Source organism: Rhamphochromis sp. 'chilingali', assembly GCF_963969265.1.
Source record: "Rhamphochromis sp. 'chilingali' genome assembly, chromosome: 2".
Lineage (NCBI taxonomy): Eukaryota > Metazoa > Chordata > Actinopteri > Cichliformes > Cichlidae > Rhamphochromis > Rhamphochromis sp. 'chilingali'.
In genome coordinates, this window is record NC_137930.1 from 13377130 (window position 1) to 13395875 (window position 18746).

The 18746-nt window shown below is 37.6% G+C and overlaps 2 protein-coding genes across 2 annotated transcripts; one reads left to right on the forward strand and one right to left on the reverse strand.

Moving 5' to 3' along the window:
- Nucleotides 1–1125: 1125 nt before the first annotated feature.
- Nucleotides 1126–7497, forward strand: cops4 (COP9 constitutive photomorphogenic homolog subunit 4 (Arabidopsis)). The gene is made up of 10 exons (XM_080875154.1): nt 1126–1286; nt 2884–2963; nt 3063–3214; nt 3329–3432; nt 3525–3678; nt 3771–3921; nt 4043–4213; nt 4517–4632; nt 4785–4869; nt 6977–7497. The coding sequence occupies exons 1-10, from the start codon at nt 1213–1215 to the stop codon at nt 7108–7110; spliced, it is 1221 nt and encodes a 406-aa protein (XP_080731280.1). The 5' UTR covers nt 1126–1212; the 3' UTR covers nt 7111–7497.
- Nucleotides 7498–10196: 2699 nt separating this feature from the next.
- Nucleotides 10197–12314, reverse strand: plac8.2 (placenta associated 8, tandem duplicate 2). Its single transcript, XM_080875561.1, has 3 exons — nt 12212–12314; nt 11577–11701; nt 10197–10579 (listed from the first exon to the last, which is right to left on the reverse strand). Exons 1-3 carry the CDS (start codon nt 12294–12296, stop codon nt 10475–10477), a joined length of 315 nt encoding a protein of 104 aa, XP_080731687.1. The 5' UTR covers nt 12297–12314; the 3' UTR covers nt 10197–10474.
- Between the last annotated feature and the right edge of the window lie 6432 nt (nt 12315–18746).

Here is an 18746-nt window from a genome sequence, read left to right on the forward strand (position 1 = left end):
TTAGTTATATTTTACTTAAACTTTACACATACTTTTGACTGGTTTGATAAAAATGTCAGCTCAATTCAATTTTATTTACATAGCATTTAAAAAGTAATAAAAAGAAAACCCAGACAGTCAAATTAATCCCTAAGAACAAACACTTGGAAACAGTGGAAAGGAAAAACTCCTTTTTAACAGGAAGAACGTGCCAGAGGGTACAGGGGCAGCCATCCACTACAACTGGTTTGGAGTGTGTTGAAAGAGAAGAGAGCAGAGAGAGAGACAAGGCAAAAGGCATGCTGTGGAAGTCCACCAGAGATTGGCTGTAACTAATGATTATATGTAAAGTGGTGTATAAATACACAGAAAGTAAGAAGAAGTAAGTGATAAGGAAATGCTATTCATAAAAGTAGAGAGGGTGTCTGTCTCCTGAATGCAATCTGGTAGCTGGTTTCTCAGAAGAGGGGCCTGAAAGCTGAAGGCTCTGCTTTCCATTTTACTTATAAATGCTCTAGGAAACACAAGTAAGCCAGCAACTCGTGCGAGAAATTCTTTGTTACGGTGATATGGTATTATGAGGTCTTTAAGATAAGATAGGGCTTGATTATTCAATACCTTGTATGTGAGGTGTAGAATTTAAATGGGATTCTGGATTTAACAGGAAGCCAGTGAAGGAGAAAAGGCCTTTCTAGTCCCCGTCACTACTGTTACTGTAGCATTCTGTATCAATTGAAGGCTTTTCGGGGAGCTTTTAGAACAACCTGATAATAATGCTTTACAACAGCCCAGCCTAGATGCATTAAATACAGAATCTAGTTGTTCAGCATGTCTGTGAGACAGGATATTTTATTGCGCAAAAACAAGAAAGCTCTTCATATTTCAGATGATACTAGTGTTAACAATAGATTGACCCTTTTTTAGGTTAATTACAAAATTAGCAGAAAAAAATGCAACCAAATGTAGCTATGATTGTTTTCAGGAAAGGGATGGATAGTTTATAATACTCACCAAGTTTTGTTTAAAAACATATATTAATACATAAAATTAAAACAATACAATAGTTCAACATTTAAGCCTGGCCTAAAATAATTATAATCATTCTTTTCCCTCTTCCGCTCCCATCGCTGGCTGCGTCACTTCCTGGCCGAGCTCTGCGCTCTGACTGCAGACGGAAGGCTCTCCCCTGTCTCGGCAGATGAAACCGGTGTTGACACTTCGACGCAGGCTACAATGGCGACCGAAGTGAGGCAGGAGCTTACACAACTGATGAACTCAAGTGGATCTCATAAAGATCTTGCTGCCAAGTATGTAACGTTAGTTACGGAGAACATCACTCGTTAAAAACTGCAACAGAAACTGCTAGCTAGCAGCTGGTCTGCACAAAGCTAAGCTAATGTTAGCTGCATTAGCCAAACATTCAGATAGAAATGCAATCAGTCTGTCAATGTTTGCTTTTAGGTTTTATCCAAAGTGCAAGGAACATAAAAGGAGTGACTACCCACATTAATTGTTGGTAAAATAATTATGAGAACTGTATATTTTATCACCAAAGCTAACTAGCTAACTTGCTGCTCTTTAGCTACATATTTGGTGCAGAGCACAACATAGCTTTAATACAGTTTGAACAAAGTGATACTTGACTAGAAAACTGCCAGGACACCCTTTGCGTACGTTCTTACCATCCTATAAACAACCATTTTATTAGGAACACCTGTGCATTTTATTAAGTACAACTGTACTGTAAAGTCTACTTTTGCAATTTCAGTTTTCGTCAGCATTGTCCAAAAGGTGATAAATCTATTTAAAAATCTTTTAGGTCCTGTTATATACGTGTTTGTATAAGAAGAAATTGTTTACTGTATCCACAGTATATGCTGATAGTTAATTAAAGTGAAAATATTTAAATACCTGTTTAATAAAGGGAGGTTTAATTCACTCAAGCTTAAATACACTTGTTTTTCACAGAAGTCACAATCAAATGCATCAACTTCTCTTAAGTAAGGGACCACAGACTGATTGCTGTAATTATATGTGAACTGGTGTGTGCATAGTTCTGTTATGTTCACAGCACTTTAGTGACATGTTGATTACAGATTTATTTATGAAATGATATTTACTGAATGGATTGGGTACTTTTCCCTCAATTTTGGTACTTTTTTTGGTACTCATTTCAAAATAATAAATTCAAAATTTCCTCTCACAGAATAAGTCCATACTTCTCAGTTTGTACATTTTGTTATTTATTTACAACATTTTAGTTGTGTCACAGTGTCATCATAGTGTCTGTGATGTTCTGTCATAGTGTTCTACAATATTAAATATTAATTGTAGACTCTTATAGGTTGTGACACAACATCTGTTAGATGGTGCAGTTGACAAATGACTGTTCAGTCTTTTACAACCAAGCAGTCAGGGGGTTTTTTTTTAAACTATTTTTTTAATTCATAATAATATATGATGTTTGTTATATCATAAGGGAATACAGTATACATGGGATTATGTAATTTCTCCCACAGATTTACAATCTGTTTCTGGTGAGGGAGGGTTTTAGATGTGCTTTAACAATAAATAATTGATGAATATAAATATTATTGGCTGCTTCATCAGTGAGTCTCTTATACTGCAAATGACTTTTAGTTATGTCATCCTGGAGATTATTTGGGTGTCAGCGGGCCTTGTTCTGCTCTGTAGCCTTAGTGAGCTCATTGTAGCATCACATGGGCAGCCATTAATATACCTTGCCCAAGTAAAGTTAATCTGTGGGAAAACACTGGGTTTCATCCAATAAGCTAAAATGTATTTGTGTTTCATATTTAAGTTTTAATCCTTCGGTTTTCTATGTAAACATTTTAAACTTACCAGCAAAGTTGGAAGGTTTCTGACCGGTGAAATCTTTTGCAGATATCGACAAATTCTGGAAAAGGCCATTCAGTTTACAGATGCTGATCAACTGGAATCCTTGAAGGCCTTTGTAGAAGCAAGTATGGTGTGCCTGTATTCTTCTGTAATATCTGCTTATTCTACGTCCTTGGTTCATTTTTCAGGAGCATGTCTTACTATTATATTTTACATTCTTGCAGTGGTCAATGAAAATGTCAGTCTCGTCATTTCAAGACAGCTGCTCACTGATTTCTGCACACATCTGCCCAACCTGCCTGACGCCACAGCAAAAGCAGTGTATCACTTCACCTTGGAAAAGATCCAGCCGAGGGTCATTTCCTTCGAGGAACAGGTAAATTTGCTCCAGCTCTCTGACGCAGTGTAAATGGAGGTAACCATTCAGGCAGTTAAGCTTGAGTATTGTCACTGCAGCGCTTAACTGAGTAATGTTCCTCCATCGCCTTAGGTAGCCTCAATCAGACAGCACTTAGCGACCATTTATGAAAAGGAGGGAGACTGGAGAAATGCTGCCCAAGTTTTAGTTGGCATTCCCCTCGAAACAGGACAGAAGTAAGTAAACCATTGTCACACGCAAGTCTTGATGGTAATTGTGTCTTTAAATCCCTGTTTCTTTTGTTTGTTTTTTAAAATATCCCCTTCAGGCAATATAATGTTGACTATAAGTTGGATACATATCTGAAAATTGCCCGACTTTACTTAGAAGATGATGATCCGGTTCAGGCAGAGGCCTACATCAACAGAGCCTCATTGCTTCAGAATGAGTCCTCTAATGAACAGCTACAGATACACTATAAGGTACATGATCTCTTAGTGATTTCATAGTTACATAGTCTTATCTGTTGTTTCAGTGAAGCTGTGTGGATAAGTGCTTCTGCTGCTCTCATTAGGTGTGCTATGCCAGAGTACTAGACTTCAGAAGGAAGTTTATTGAAGCTGCACAAAGATACAACGAGCTGTCTTATAAGTCAATTGTTCATGAAAGTGAACGCCTGGAGGCACTGAAGCATGCTCTGAACTGCACTATATTGGCCTCTGCAGGTATAAGCAGGTGTTACATTTTCAGAAATAATGTAATGAGAACTAATGGAAAACATATAAAGGCATACTACTGATTTGCGGTTTTCACACTCTTAACCAAAAATGGTGCAATATTTTTTAGGACAGCAACGTTCCCGTATGTTGGCTACTCTCTTTAAGGATGAGCGCTGTCAGCAGCTGGCTGCTTATGGTATCCTGGAGAAGATGTACCTGGACCGCATCATTAGAGGTAACCAACTACAGGAGTTTGCTGCCATGCTGATGCCTCACCAGAAAGCCACCACAGCAGATGGTAAGCTGAGATACTGGGTTTTACACAGTGAGAGAAATCCTTATTTTCTCCACCCTCATTGAATCAGCTGGTGAACCAGCTGATATTCTTTCTGGTTTTGTGCTCCCTTCGTACTGTGAAACATATTTCTAGACACACTCTTAACTGCAGCTATAATGCCAATGCTATAGTTGACTTGGTCATTGCTCATGATAACTGAGGTCAGCACAGGGCTGTAACCATTTATGCTGGTGCTTGAGGGGCACTCTACACTTAGGTGTTGCAACACAACACCTATACTTTCTTAACTTTGATCTGTTTCAGGCTCCAGCATCCTTGACAGAGCTGTGATTGAACACAACCTCCTATCTGCCAGTAAACTCTACAACAACATCACTTTTGAAGAGCTAGGAGCATTGCTGGAAATCCCCCCTGCAAAGGTGAGCTATGAATTGGATTAATGCTAAACTTGTATAAGAGCCACAGTTTTAGTTTTATGCTTCATTGGGAAGTTATAGAACTACTGTTGATAATAAGTTCCTGTTTTCCATAGTGGTACACACAAACTCTAGTTTCTTCTTTGTATCTGTAGGCTGAAAAGATTGCTTCTCAGATGATCACTGAGGGACGTATGAATGGTTTCATTGACCAGATTGATGGCATTGTACATTTTGAAAGTAAGTGATGAAATTGTTTATTTGTATGTTTTACAAATTTTATATAGGTTTATATAGGTATAAGGATTTGACCATGAGATTTTTAGGAACCAAAACACTTGATAAAAGTAATTTAAAGTTGAAATGTATAATTATTTATATATTAACTCATTGTTTATTCATTGTAAATAAAAAATTACAGATTAGCAGATTTTATAAACAGAAGATATGGATAAAATTGCTGTAAAATTATTCCAGAACAATTTGTGTCAGTCTGTGTGTTTTTTACAATTGAAAGCTAATCCTTAGCCACAGTAGAGCAGGCTTTCATGTAATACCAATATCTACCTCAGGATGGTATGGTGAGTCAATGTACTGCCCAACATCAGAGGAAGAAGTGGAAGCAATCAGTTTGTTGTTTTTTGTTTTGTTCTTTTTGCTATGTGCCAACTGTCTAACATTGCTTATTGTGGAGAGCTGTGGCCGGAAAAGGTGTTGCTGTGGCAGGAGGATGGTGCACTTAATTAATGTAGCACTAGCTACATTAATCCCTGTGACATTATTTTGCAGCATTTACAGAATAAGAACACTGGTTTAGGTCGCTGCCCCACAGCTCTGTGCAGACACAATGGGTTAGAGAGGAAGAGATTCTAACTCTAGCCAAAATGAACTGAATCACTGTTATCTGTATTCACAAACAATAAATGACTTGGATATAATAAACTGCGCACATAAGTGGACAGAAATTAGTGTACGTTTTAAGTAAAGGTAAGTAAAACACTTTAAGTATGTTTCTGGTGAATTAATTACTACTTATTTAAACAGGAGGAATAAAACACAGATTAGTTGGCTAGTCTAAACCTAAGGGCACACAGTGGGAGTGGTTAAAATTGAGCTCACTAACATTAAATACACAGACACATTTTAAGAACAAGGATAATGTGCAGAGGTGTAGCAACCATAGAGACATAAAGTTAAAGAGCCATATCATGAAGCTATGGGAAAGAGTTTCTGAAGCAAGGTTAAGGAGTGGGGTGACGATCAGTGAGCAGCAGTATTGCTTCATGTTCAGAAATGGCATTATAGAAGCTTTGACAGTGTTGATTGAGAAGTATAGAGAACGAGTTGCACTGTATTTGTGTGGCTCTAGAAAAGTCTGTGACGGGATTCAAGGGAGGAACAGTGGTATAAGGAACTCAGGAGTGGCAGAGCAGTACATGAGGGTGATGCTAGACATGTGTGGGGACAGCGAGACAGTGGTGAGGTAGTAGGAGTGGGAGTTACAGATGGGTTCAGATAGTGAAGATGGATGAGTTTAAATACCTTGGGTCAATTATTCAGAGCAATGGACAGTGCCGAAGAGAGTGTAGGCTGATGGGTGTGAGGAATGAATCTTTACAAGATGGTAGTGAGACACTGCCATGATATGTTGTATGTTGGAATAGCAGTTTAACGGCAGCTGAGAGGAAGAGGTTGGATGAGGTTGGTGGGAGACAGAAGGACTCTAGCCAAAATAACATCTCTGATGGAGTCTCCCACCCCATGCATGTAAGTGTTGCTGAACTGCAGAGCTCCTTCAGTGGCAGACTGCTGGATCCTAGATGGATGAAGGAGCGTTTCCGCAGGTCCTTCCTCCCTGCAGCTGTCAGACTGTACAATCAAAACTGCTCCCAACAAACATAGATATTTACATCAGTGCTGTAATTTGCACTAATCGACCAAACAACTGTTATAACTTGCACATTACTTTTCTCAGTTTATATATAAAAAACCTATACTTTAATCTTAATAACTGTACAGTACTCTGTTTTTGTAACTATTGTCCATGATGTAAATATTTTTTTCTGTAAAAATTTTGTGTGTTTCTGTTCTGTGTCCTGTTCGGTTTGAATATGTGCTTTTATTCTGCTGCTTTTACAACCAAATTTCCCCTTTTTGGACAATTAAAGGATTATTCTATTCTATTGTATTCTCTGTAGGGGTTTGTGACAGTGGCACTAACAAAAAGATAGTTGGCCTGTGGCCAAAGGGGAACACGTATTGTGGTTTTCACCATGGTTCACATGCAAATAGTCTTTGTTTTGAAAGGAAAATGCACCTTCTAATTTTTTTCTTCTGTCTCTGGCAGCCCGTGAACCCCTTCCTACCTGGGATAAACAGATCCAGTCTTTATGTTTCCAAGTCAACAACCTGCTAGAGAAGATCCGTCAGGCTGCTCCAGAGTGGGCCGCTCAGGCTATGGAAACCCAGATGACCCAGTAGTATTCCTAATAGGATCCGTCAGCCCACCCTGAAAGTTTTGTCTTGCTTCTCCCCAAAAAGACATTAAAAAACACCTGCAGTTTAAGTAGTAAAAGCACTGTGGAGATCCTTCTGGTACCAGCATGACTTGTTTGAGATGTGGCATCCATGTATTTATAGGGCTGTACTGTACATTCAGGTGTAATTTCATGTTGTTTACATGTTAAAAATTTGGATATTATATTCAGGTTGTTGACATGTTATAGGGTCAAAAATAAGATGCGCACAACAAACGCATTCTGTTTTTATCTTGATAATACAGCTATATCTGTCAAGTACTTCTTGATTTATCACTTGGCCCACACTGAATGAATTTCAACAGAGTATTAAACTTGGAGCTGAAAGAAACTGCTCAGGATCATCGTTTGATTCAAGGTCGCTGTCTGCCTCAGTGGATTTTCCTTTTTGTCATTGACAGTTTAAATATGAAGACCAAATTGATGAAATGCTATTTGAGTTCACTTTTCAGCATCTGTACCAATTTTCTACTCAGGATACATGTTCTGGAAGCATTTTAACAAAAGTTTAGGAGTGGATATCGCTATACTGAATGATACAGACAGTTTTTGAGACAAAAATGTTTTATGGAGATTCAGTGGTATAGTGGTTACCACATTTGAAAGATCGCTGGTTCAACAGGAGGAGATATAAATCCAGCTTGTGGGAGAAATGCGGTAGTGTACTCATGCTGGCCCCAAGCAGCATGGGGCCACCGCCTCTGTTCAAAGATGGTCGTTCACAGTGGACATAGATGGCTTCTTTCACTCCTCTTTGACGCCATCTGTCCTCTCTTTCTAAAATGTGAACATTTGCATTCTGGAAAGAATGACAAAGGTGGTGAACAGAGGCGGTGGCTTACGACACCGACCGTCTGCCATCTATAATCCAGTTTTGAGATCCATTAACGCCCACTCGCATCTTGGGCCATTTGACCTCAGTAAATTACACGATAGGGTGGGGCTAGATTTCACAATAGGTTAACCCAAAACCCTGGGTGATCGTGACCTACACCCGTTTTCAAACCTTGGCTCGTGTGATTAGGTAGGGATCAATAGGGGGTCCCTGACCCTCTTAGGGTTTAAAATCTGGGACTCCTAACCTATTGCTCTTAGAACTGAAGAAGCTTCTCAGATGAGAAGTGAAACATCTTCAAGAAACCTAAAGAAGTCCAGACACTTTTCTTTCCTAGCTCCTTAGACTACGTTGACCTGGACGACTGAGAACCTTCAGACATATTTTCAAGATGCTACTGACGATAAATCGACTTTGGGAAGTCGTATTTTTAAAGCACAAGTCTTGGTTTTTAAATCTAGCCATTACAAAGAGTCAGATGATACTGTACACCCATATGGTAGGCCTGTCCTAAAGCTTACTCTGCTTTATTGTTTTTTTCCCCCCGACACAGTGCCGTTAAAAAAATATCACTTTGCAGATTACTGACATCATAGACAAAATAAGTCATTTTCTATAGGGATTTTACCCCCTAGAAAATTGCTAGTTTCACCTTTTATAAACTTCATAAAGCAGATCAAATATTGTAGACATTGTTGTGTTAGTATAATATTTAAATTTTTTGTGGAAACTGTCCTAGGTCTGAGCCACAAGAAACAAAATTTACAACAGGTTTGAAAATACTGTAAAGAAAGGTCTTATTTCATTATTCATTATGATTGGGGATATTAATTATGATTTCCTTTGGTATGGGATGATGTCAAAGAGTCTGATCTCAAACAGTCCTGATAAAACAGAGTCCATCCAGTTATTTTCTTCTTCTAAAATGCAGAAGCAGTGTGTGGTGAAAACCTTAGTGCACTCTCACTGTTTTCATAGGGTAAGTAGCAGCCAGGTTCTGCTTAACAAATGTATCTGATAAACTGATCATCACTCAGTTTGACCACCTGTATAAAAGCAGAAGCTTGCTGGTTTGGTACATTAAGGTGTGTATTCTTTGTGTGTATTCTATATCTCGGTCTCCATAGGCACATTGAATGCTAAAGTTCATGACAGTACTATTAAACAAAAAGACTGAATACATATGACGTGTTTGGGAGTGTTGTCAGGAGAAAGACTCTTCCATCTAAAAAGAACATGACTGCAAAATTACTTGCTGACTTCTTGAACAATGTTTTTTGGACAGAGGAGAAAAAAGTAGAAATGTTTGACCATAACGCATAGCACCATGTTTGGTAAAAACCAAACACAGCATATCAGCACAAACACTTCAAACCAACTGTCAAGCACAGTGGTGGAGAGATGATGATGATGATTTGGGCTTGTTTTACAGCCAAAGGACCCGGGAACCTTGCAATCAGTAATCTGATCATGAACTCTTAAATGCAAACATATTCTAGAATCAAATGTGAGGCCATCTGTCCAACAGCTAAAGCTTGGATGAAGTTAGGTCATGTAACACGTAACACTACAATGATTCCAAGCACAGCAGTGAATCTACAACACAGTGCCTAAAACAAAAAATGCAATGTGTTGCAATGTGCCAATGAAAGTTCACATCTCAACCTAATTAAAATAGCAGCTGTGGTAGAACCTTAAGAGAGCAACGCTCAATGAAGTGAAGCAACACTGAACACACTGAACACAGAATTCAAGTTACTGCTGTTAAAAGTGTTTCTATTAGCTACTGAATTATGGGGTGTACTTGAATACATGTACTTCTGCTTTACTATGAATGTATGTGAATATTTGAGTGAATATATGACGGAAATTACTTGAAACAGCAACATTTTGTTTGACATCTTTCTAAATGATCAAGATCTGCTTAACCAGATACAGCTAGTATAACAAGTCTTAACTGTTTGATTCGTGATTCATTGTCTTTCTGCTTTGTTGAACTTGTTGTCTGGAACAGGCTCCACTAACAGCAGACTTAATCGAATAGAAATGAAACTGGATATGAAGTGTACAAATACATTCATGCAAATAGATGGAAAAAAGAAAACAAAACAGCACTGTTCAAAATGTAAACAATTTCATTAAAACAGTACAAATTCTGAAGGAACAGTAGTGATAAAAGAAATGCTGTGCTGCAGCTGACTAATGATTAACTGACTAGAAGAGGTTCATGTGATTTTCCCTGTGACTAGGGCAGCTGATACACAGGAGGGTAATCATTTTACAACAAACAGCACTGAGGTGTGCACCATACTTTTCAAAGTATTTAACATTTTTATTGGAAAGGGATGGGTTAATGCTTCACCAGCACTTTATCTGGAGTATATAGAGATAACAGTAGCTTTTCCATCAGAACATCAATGCCATTAATATTTTGTAAAATACATTTTAGAGAGTTTACAAGACTGTTACTCTTTCAGAAAATGCCCTGCTCCTTGCGCCGGTTGATATCTCTCTTCAGCTGGCAGGTGGTGCAGACGGGGCAGCACATGGCCATCATAAAATCGTTACACATGGAGCCCTGGAAACACACGCAGTAACTCTTAGAAGGTGCAGCCTCAACCTCAGTGAAGGGAAGGGAATTAGGCTAATGACACGACCAGAATTTATTTATATGAAAAACCAGGGTTGGATTACAGACTTGATCAAAATGTAAGTGTACACATGCTATCATGCTGTGTTTGCATCAAGCAGAAAGTTGAATAAGTATACAAGCAATGGAAAATTGATCAATGCACTAAATTATATGACATTCCTGCTTCAGAGCCTATATCAGAAGCATCAAACTCAAGACCCAGGGGCCAAAATTGAAACAGCAAAGACTCCAATCTGGCAAAATTTTTGGACTTTTAACTGTGTTTTCATAACTTTTCCTGCTAATAAAGATCTCCCACATGGCAATTTATACAACACCAAAGGGTTAGAGTTAACCCTAAACATCCTATTTTCACTGCTATGCGCTACTAGAAATTTCTGTGCTTATTCCAGTGTTGTTGTTTTTTAATCAGGACATTTTCTATTACAGTATTAAGATAAATGTGAGCTGTCTGTGGCCCACAATGTACAGTGAGTTTGACATCCATGACCTAAATGAATCTACGTTGCAATACTATGGCTTAAACAGGGAAGGAAAAAAAAACATAATTGGACAGAACCACATTATTGTTTTTAACCTTTGTTTCTCTTAATCTTCGAATATATTTTGATTAATCTTGGGTAACATGTTAAAAGTACTTGTACTTTTAACATGATCATTTTCAGACATTTAGTAATTTGACTCTGACAGCATTTTCAGTTTTTCTCTTTTTATAATATAGGAGGAACATATTTGACTTACAACATGATGGTAACAACTTAATTATTAGTTACATACAGCAGGAAATAGGCTGTTTTCACTCACAGTGAAACAGGTAACTAAAAGACCACTTCTTTGGTTCTAAAAAGGCCTCAAATAGACTTAAATTGGCGAATCCTGCAGAAAGCTTGGCTACTGTTCCTGTTGTCCACTGAAAACTTACCTTGATGTTGTATTTGGTCCTGTAGACGCTACGGATGGGCATGCCCAGACCACACAGGCAACACTCGCCCATGTCACTGGCAATGGTACAGCCGAGGCAGCAGTAGCACCAATAGCCAAAGCAGCCTAAGGCAGGGAGAAAGTGTGTTAAAGGAAGCACTTACAACTTAAATCCATTATTATTGTTATTGTTATTGTTATTATTATAAGTATAGCCGCTCTTCATACATTCCATTAAAATATCCATTCCCAGTTAATTTTTAATATAACTGATAAGGGAAAAAGATCCACAGTCCTTATTTTACATGAGAAAATGCATTCAAGTTTCACCAAGTTTCAGTGGTTTGGTATCCATTTCTTGTCAGTTCCTTAACAGCCCTGAAACCTACATTCATACATTCAGATAGACATTTGAACATAATATATTTACTTAAAATAAGGACTGAGGGTTTGTTTCCACCACACGAACATGTAGATGGAGCATTACAAAGGCCAGTATGAACAGAAAGAAAACCTGCTTTAACTGTTCTTTTCTTAGGTTTGAAAAAAAAGTGTATCCAATTATATCTTGCTGCAAATGCTGTCTCAACTTTGTGCATATTTTGAGCTACAGAACCAGTAAAGAAGGTTACTCACAAATTCCAATGTCATCACAGCAATCTAACACGCCTGTCTGGAATTCAGAAGTTTCATATTTGCCTGGTTGGTTGACCACAGCCATGATCACGTTAAAATCTTCTTTCTGTGGGATGAAAAGGGGTTATAGTTATTGTTTGAATATTGTATGTGAGGAAGAGGAACACTACACAGTAGTGTTCCTACTGGTTCATATTTCTCTTTATTATTCTCGGTGCTTCCATATATGTTTTGGCTTTACTACTTCCACATACTTCACATACACATACTTCAAACAGCATTCAAACTATAAAATGCTCTCAAATTATTGGGATATTACTATAATTTAGCTTTTTCATCTTGACCATTTTGATAAAATCCCTGTTTAACTTTTATCGCATTATGATGATTCTTTTAGAAAATACATGTGCTGCTATGCAATTAAGCTACAGTGTACCACTCTAGCCTTTTGAATCTGTTCCTCATGTAAATGGCCTGTATTTGTATAGCGCTTTACTTAGTCCCTAAGGACCCCAAAGCGCTACATTCAGTCATCCACCCATTCACACACTGGTGATGGCAAGCTACATTGTAAATGGTAAATGGCCTGTAGTTGTACAGCGCTTTTATTAGTAACTCCTAGGGACCCCAAAGCGCTTTACACACCCAGTCATCCACCCATCCACACACACATTCACACACTGGTGGAGGCAAGCTACAGTTGTAGCCACAGCTGCCGAATGTAGCTACTACAATTGTAGCTACATTGTAGCTACAAGACACTGGCGCCACCGGGCCCTCTGACCACCACCAGTAGGCAACGGGTGAAGTGTCTTGCCCAAGGACACAACGACCGAGACTGTCCAAGCCGGGGCTCGAACTAGCAACCTTCCGATTACAAGACGAACTGCCAACTCTTGAGCCACGATTGCCCACCTGGTCTGAACAGATTCTTCTTACTGGCTCGATTTTCAGTCTTCCCACACATATTATATATCAAAACAATGGATTTTGTATTTGGATTCAGAAAATGTGACAGAAGCCTACAGACAGAAGCATCGGGTTAGCACGTTGTTAAAGCAGGCCATACAAAAGGCGTCATACGTTTTGTAACATGGCTTCTGAGTTACAAAATGTTTGAGAGCAAGTCAAGGCAGTTTTCCTTTCTCAGCTATTTAGTTGCCGTACTTCACAGGTCATATATCTTTAATAATTCATTTTTTAATTATACACTGTCAACACTCAGAGTCCCTTCTCTGTTCTGATCAAAATTAAATAGCCTGAGAAAGCATACACAGGCTGCCTCTGATGGTAGATTAAAACTGAACAGATTTAGCCCAATGACTGTACAGAAGGCACAGACTGTGACTGCTGCAGAAACACAGAGGCCACGCTCTCACAATCGCTGTTCACTCCATGCTGTGTGAGTGTGTGTCCAAATTTGTAAAAATTGTTAGGTATGCACTTTTTACCTTAGTTTTGTGCTGCTTTAGTTTGTCTACAGGCTGTTCTTTCTTGCTTTTCTAAATTTTCTGCCAATTTTTCACACTTGGACAACAAGTAGTTTTGACATAACTTCAGCTTGTTCAGCTGTTTTCAGCTGGCAGTTTTGCTCTTCCAATATTTTTGCTAAATTAGTTTCTGCTAAGTTATTACAATTCAGCAAATTTTCTAATATTGACTTTAGCTTCTCCAGCTGAATATTTTAGCTACACAGCATTCACACTGCATTTTTGCAGGAAATGCAAATTTTTCTAGTTACTTTTTTCATTCCTCATGGATTTGTTTTAAGGAGATTAATCTTACCAGCTGGTTGGACAGTTGAAGGATTCTGACCAAGAAGGATTGTCCAGACCATGAAGCAGCTTGAGCCTTTATAACATATAAGAGCAGGTGACTCAATCACCTTTGCTGCTGTGACGAGATAACAACAGCCACAAATCAGCCCTATATCTTTATGTCCGGTTATGGTAATAAAACTTAACTGCACTGCGTGGTTAAGTCAAAGTCATAGACAAGTGGGATGTCCCACGTGGATCATATAATAAATTTAAAATGTAATCTTTTTTTATAGTTTGCTTTTTTTTAATTTCAGGATGAACATTTAGAAAATTTCATGTAATAAAAAATCATTCAGAACAATATATTTACAGGCTCTGAAACTGTATTATTAATATTATCTTTTGAATAATTTGTGAATGAAAATATGTTTTAAGGGCTTTATTTTTATCATCTTTTCTCCAGTAGCCTTTTAACGAGTAGCCATATCTTTGGCCGGATAACAGTTACTGTAAGCATGAAGATATTTAGTGCACGGAATAAAGACTTATCTCACCTGACCTTGTTTCTGTGTTAACAATACATCATATCAGTGTTGTTAAGCTCAATTATATCGTTACCACCAACTAAAGAGTAAACAACATATAGTAGTGCCTATTTCCTGTACTTTGCTTTGGTACAATTCTGTAGAATTATATTTGTACTCTTCCAGAGTATTAAAACCATATGCTACTTTATACTTTCATTGTTCTTTTGTTTAGCAGCCATATTTTTTTCTTTTCAGGTTTCAAAAGCCAATAATGAAAACATTTGTAATTTTCTTGCATGTAAAAAATATGTTGGCTCCCACCAAAGAGGTTTTCGGCTTTCAGTCAAGAGACTGTGATATATATATATTTTTAGAGGGAGGTTTGTTGTATTCATAACATACACTTTTGTTTCTCAAATAGACAGAAGGAAAAAGGAAAATCTCCAGAGCTACTCTTAAATTAGGCTACACAGTTGCCACGTATTTGTTTTCAATTTAGAAAGTATAAGTCTGTGTAAAGGATTTAAAGGAATATTGTTGTATTTTCTTTTACAGTACTTATATTGTATATGCAGTCAGTAATATTACTGTTTAGTCTGTTTATTATCATTGTTACGGCTGTTAATGGTGGAAAAAATCTAATGAAACAAAACAGAACTCTTCTATGCATTATTTTTAATACTCATACTAGCTGAACAAATAGGGAGATCTATGCAATGTATGCTGCCATCTCCCAGCCTCACAAAGCACTGCATACATATAAGCAAAGAAAATCCTGTGTGTGCTTCCAACACACATCATTGCAGATACATGCATGTCAGTGTCAGAAAAGTTCACCAAGAATTAAGTAGATTCATAAGCATCTATGAGCCTAAATGTTTTAGTTGTCTTTTAAAATCATGTTATTATATTTACTAGGCAAATTTTATGCCCACTGCAAAACAGAAATGGTGTCAGCAGAAACCTCTAAGAAGTTCTCAAAGGAGCTTGCAAAGAAAAGTGTCTGGACTTCTTTAAGTTGCTTGAAGACGTTTCACCTCTCATCCGAGAAGCTTCTTCAGTTCTAAGGTCAAATGGTGGAGAGTCCCAGATATAAACCTAGTAGGAGTGACCCCCCACAGAGGGACAAAAGGACCCCCTGATGATCCTCTAATCGCCTGAGCCAAGGTGTGTAACTGGGCGTGGGTCCCAATCAGCCAGAGTTTCGGGTGTGTTCATTGTGAAACCTGGCCCCACCTTATCATGCGAATTCCTGAGGTCAGATGGCCCAGGATGTGAGTGGGCATTAAGGCGTCTGGGAAGGGATCTCAAAACTGGATTATAGATGGCAGAGAGTTGGTGTCGTAAACCCCCGCCTCTGTTCAAAGATGGTCGCTCACAGTGGACATAGATGGCTTCTTTCACTCCTCTTTCAAACCATCTGTCCTCTCTGTCCAAAATGTGAACATTGGCATCCTCGAAAGAGTGTCCTTTATCCTTAAGATGCAGATGGACTGCTGAGTCTTGTCCTGTGGAGGTGGCTCTTCTGTGTTGTGCCATGCGCTTGTGAAGTGGCTGTTTGGTCTCTCCAATGTAGAGGTCTGGGCATTCCTCGCTGCACTGTACAGCATACACCACATTGTTAAGTTTGTGTTTTGGCGTTTTGTCTTTCGGGTGAACCAGAAGAAGAAGAAGTTCACTTCTCCCTAGTGAGTAATTTTTTAGGAGGCAGAGGAATATCTTATACTTGTCCATTTAACTGTTTAATTTGGCTAACTTGGTTGAGGTTAACTTACTGTTTGACCAACTCAAAAAAGGAGCCAAACTCACACCAAAAGTTTAAAACTTAAAAGAGAGACAGATTTTTATTTATTTATTTATTTATTTAAAAAAAAAAGCTTTTTAAAAATAAAAGTAATTAAATACTAGTAAAGAAGACCTTTTACACCCCCGCCCATGCAAATGCTAATTTCCTCTTTAAATTCGCCCAGATTTCTTGGGGTACTTATGAATTTTTCGTTGTTTCATATAACGCTACAATTATATTTTATTGATATTTAACAAAAATTTGTTATACATAAACAATATTAAGGAAAATATATTGCTAAGTGTTCGAGTATTAGCTAACCATTACTAGCTAACCACTGTTAGCTAACAGCCTACTAGCACCGATAGCTAATACTGTAACTAATGTATAACAAAATACAACGTTTTTACAAGCAAATCAACTTATATAGAAGTAAAAATGATTTATACAGGCCTTTTGTTGAGCTAAAGTAAGATCTTTTCTGGAAAAATGATCTTCTGCCCCTTGCTGCTTCCAGCAAATGTTTGAAAAAAAACAACAGTAAAAAGTTCAAAGAAGCTCTTTTCCTATTTGTCAGTTTTTTTGCGGTTGGGATCAGGGGCCTGCATGTAATGGTTTACTCAAAGTCTCTGGTTGGGACGAATGCTCTAAATGACTATGAAGTCCCTTGCTTTTTACTTTAACCTAATGCAAATAGATCTTTCTATAAAATGCTGTACAGACTTAAATCAGTCAAACACTACCATATCATGTTTGCTCCCTCCTTCTTTCCCCATAAACTGCTAAGACCAGACTATACTTGTTATTATTATTATTATTTAAGTTTTGCTGATTGTAGCTGTTTTTATTAGCTTATTTTTCTATTTTTAAGGAAGTTGCTTTTCTGTCTCTTCACAGCAAAATCTCCAGTGTTAAATTAACACTAGAGAGTGTGTTTATAGACATGTCTATATGGGTCCACACCTCTGAGTGTTAAATACAACACTGTTGAGTGTTAAATTAACACTTTTGACAGTATTATATGTTTAAAAGTAACCTAGTCAGTTTTGAAGATTAACAATGGCTAACACTGAGCAGTGCTGATTTTCTAACACTGGAAAATAACTAAATATTCCAGTCTGACTAGGTTACTTTTAAACATATAACACTGTCAAAAGTGTTAATTTAACACTCAACAGTGTTGTATTTAACACTCAGAGGTGTGGACCCATATAGACACTCTCTAGTGTTAATTTAACACTGGAGATTTTGCTGTGTTGGTGAACAAACCTTAGTAATGGCATACTCACATTTGGACTGTGTCAACAGGCTTTGGATACAACTTTTTTGTGGATAAGTTTAAATTTTGTCCAGGAAATAAATGTTTAAAATGTTCTTGTTCAATGTTACTACATTCAAAAATAAGTGATTATTTGGGAAAAAAAATATAGGGTGGAGAAAATTATTTTAGATGTGGTCTCTCAGGTGTTTAGCCATATTTTAATTTCCATCCATTTCCGGTAATGCTTTTCAAGTTCGAGGTAATGAGGGATTGGTGGTGTGACTAAAGCCTATCTCATTTATCATGGGGGGGGGGGGGGGAAAGGTAGGGTGCAACCTGGGCAGGGTAGTAGTTTATGGTGGGCAGGAACTGATTATTAATGCAGAAAAAGAATGTTTTTCATTACTTAACAACACTGAGCAAAGGTCAGTAGTGGTCATGACATTTTTATTGGACAGTAGGTAACATTCATGAAACACCCAAATAACTAGAAAAGGGCTGAAATCAATTAACATTTGAAGCTTATTAATCTCCTAGGACAAGAACAGCTGTAAGTAAAGATACACAATACATTTTCTTTTTATTACTATGAAGATAAAAATGTTTTGCCAGACTCCAAGTGAACAAAAAGCCAGCACTTGAGCATGTCTGATAAGATCCAGAGACACGAAGACATGTACATGGGTTAAAAAGTTGCCTTATAAAATAAAATAAAATAAGTAAAAATAGAAAGTGTTTACCTCACCTTTTAGAAAGAAAGAGCTGCCTAACCTTAACAGACTGCTGGAAATGATGAGGTTTATAATAAGTGTAATAAATCTTTGGACAGAGTGACAAATAGTATTCAGTAGCTTGAGTGCCACAGCCAGTGTATGTATATACAAAACAAAGTAGATCTTGAACTATTGGACTATCAAGCTGGTGGCAAGGGTTTTTGTTTTTGTTTTTTTCTATAATGCATTATATATATTAAAAATTAACTTACTTGATTTAGTTGTTTGAGCTTTAGTGTGCCACAAAAACACTGGTCTCAAATAAGAGTAGAGGCCTTGCAACAGATTTAGCTACTAGCTCATTTTCACTTGCAGTCCCTGGGCAGGTATGCACACAATATTAAATAAACTGGAAACTGGAAATAAACTACAAGATACAGATGAAGTAGCAGAATCAAATATAAATGCAAAGCCAAAGAAAAGCCCTT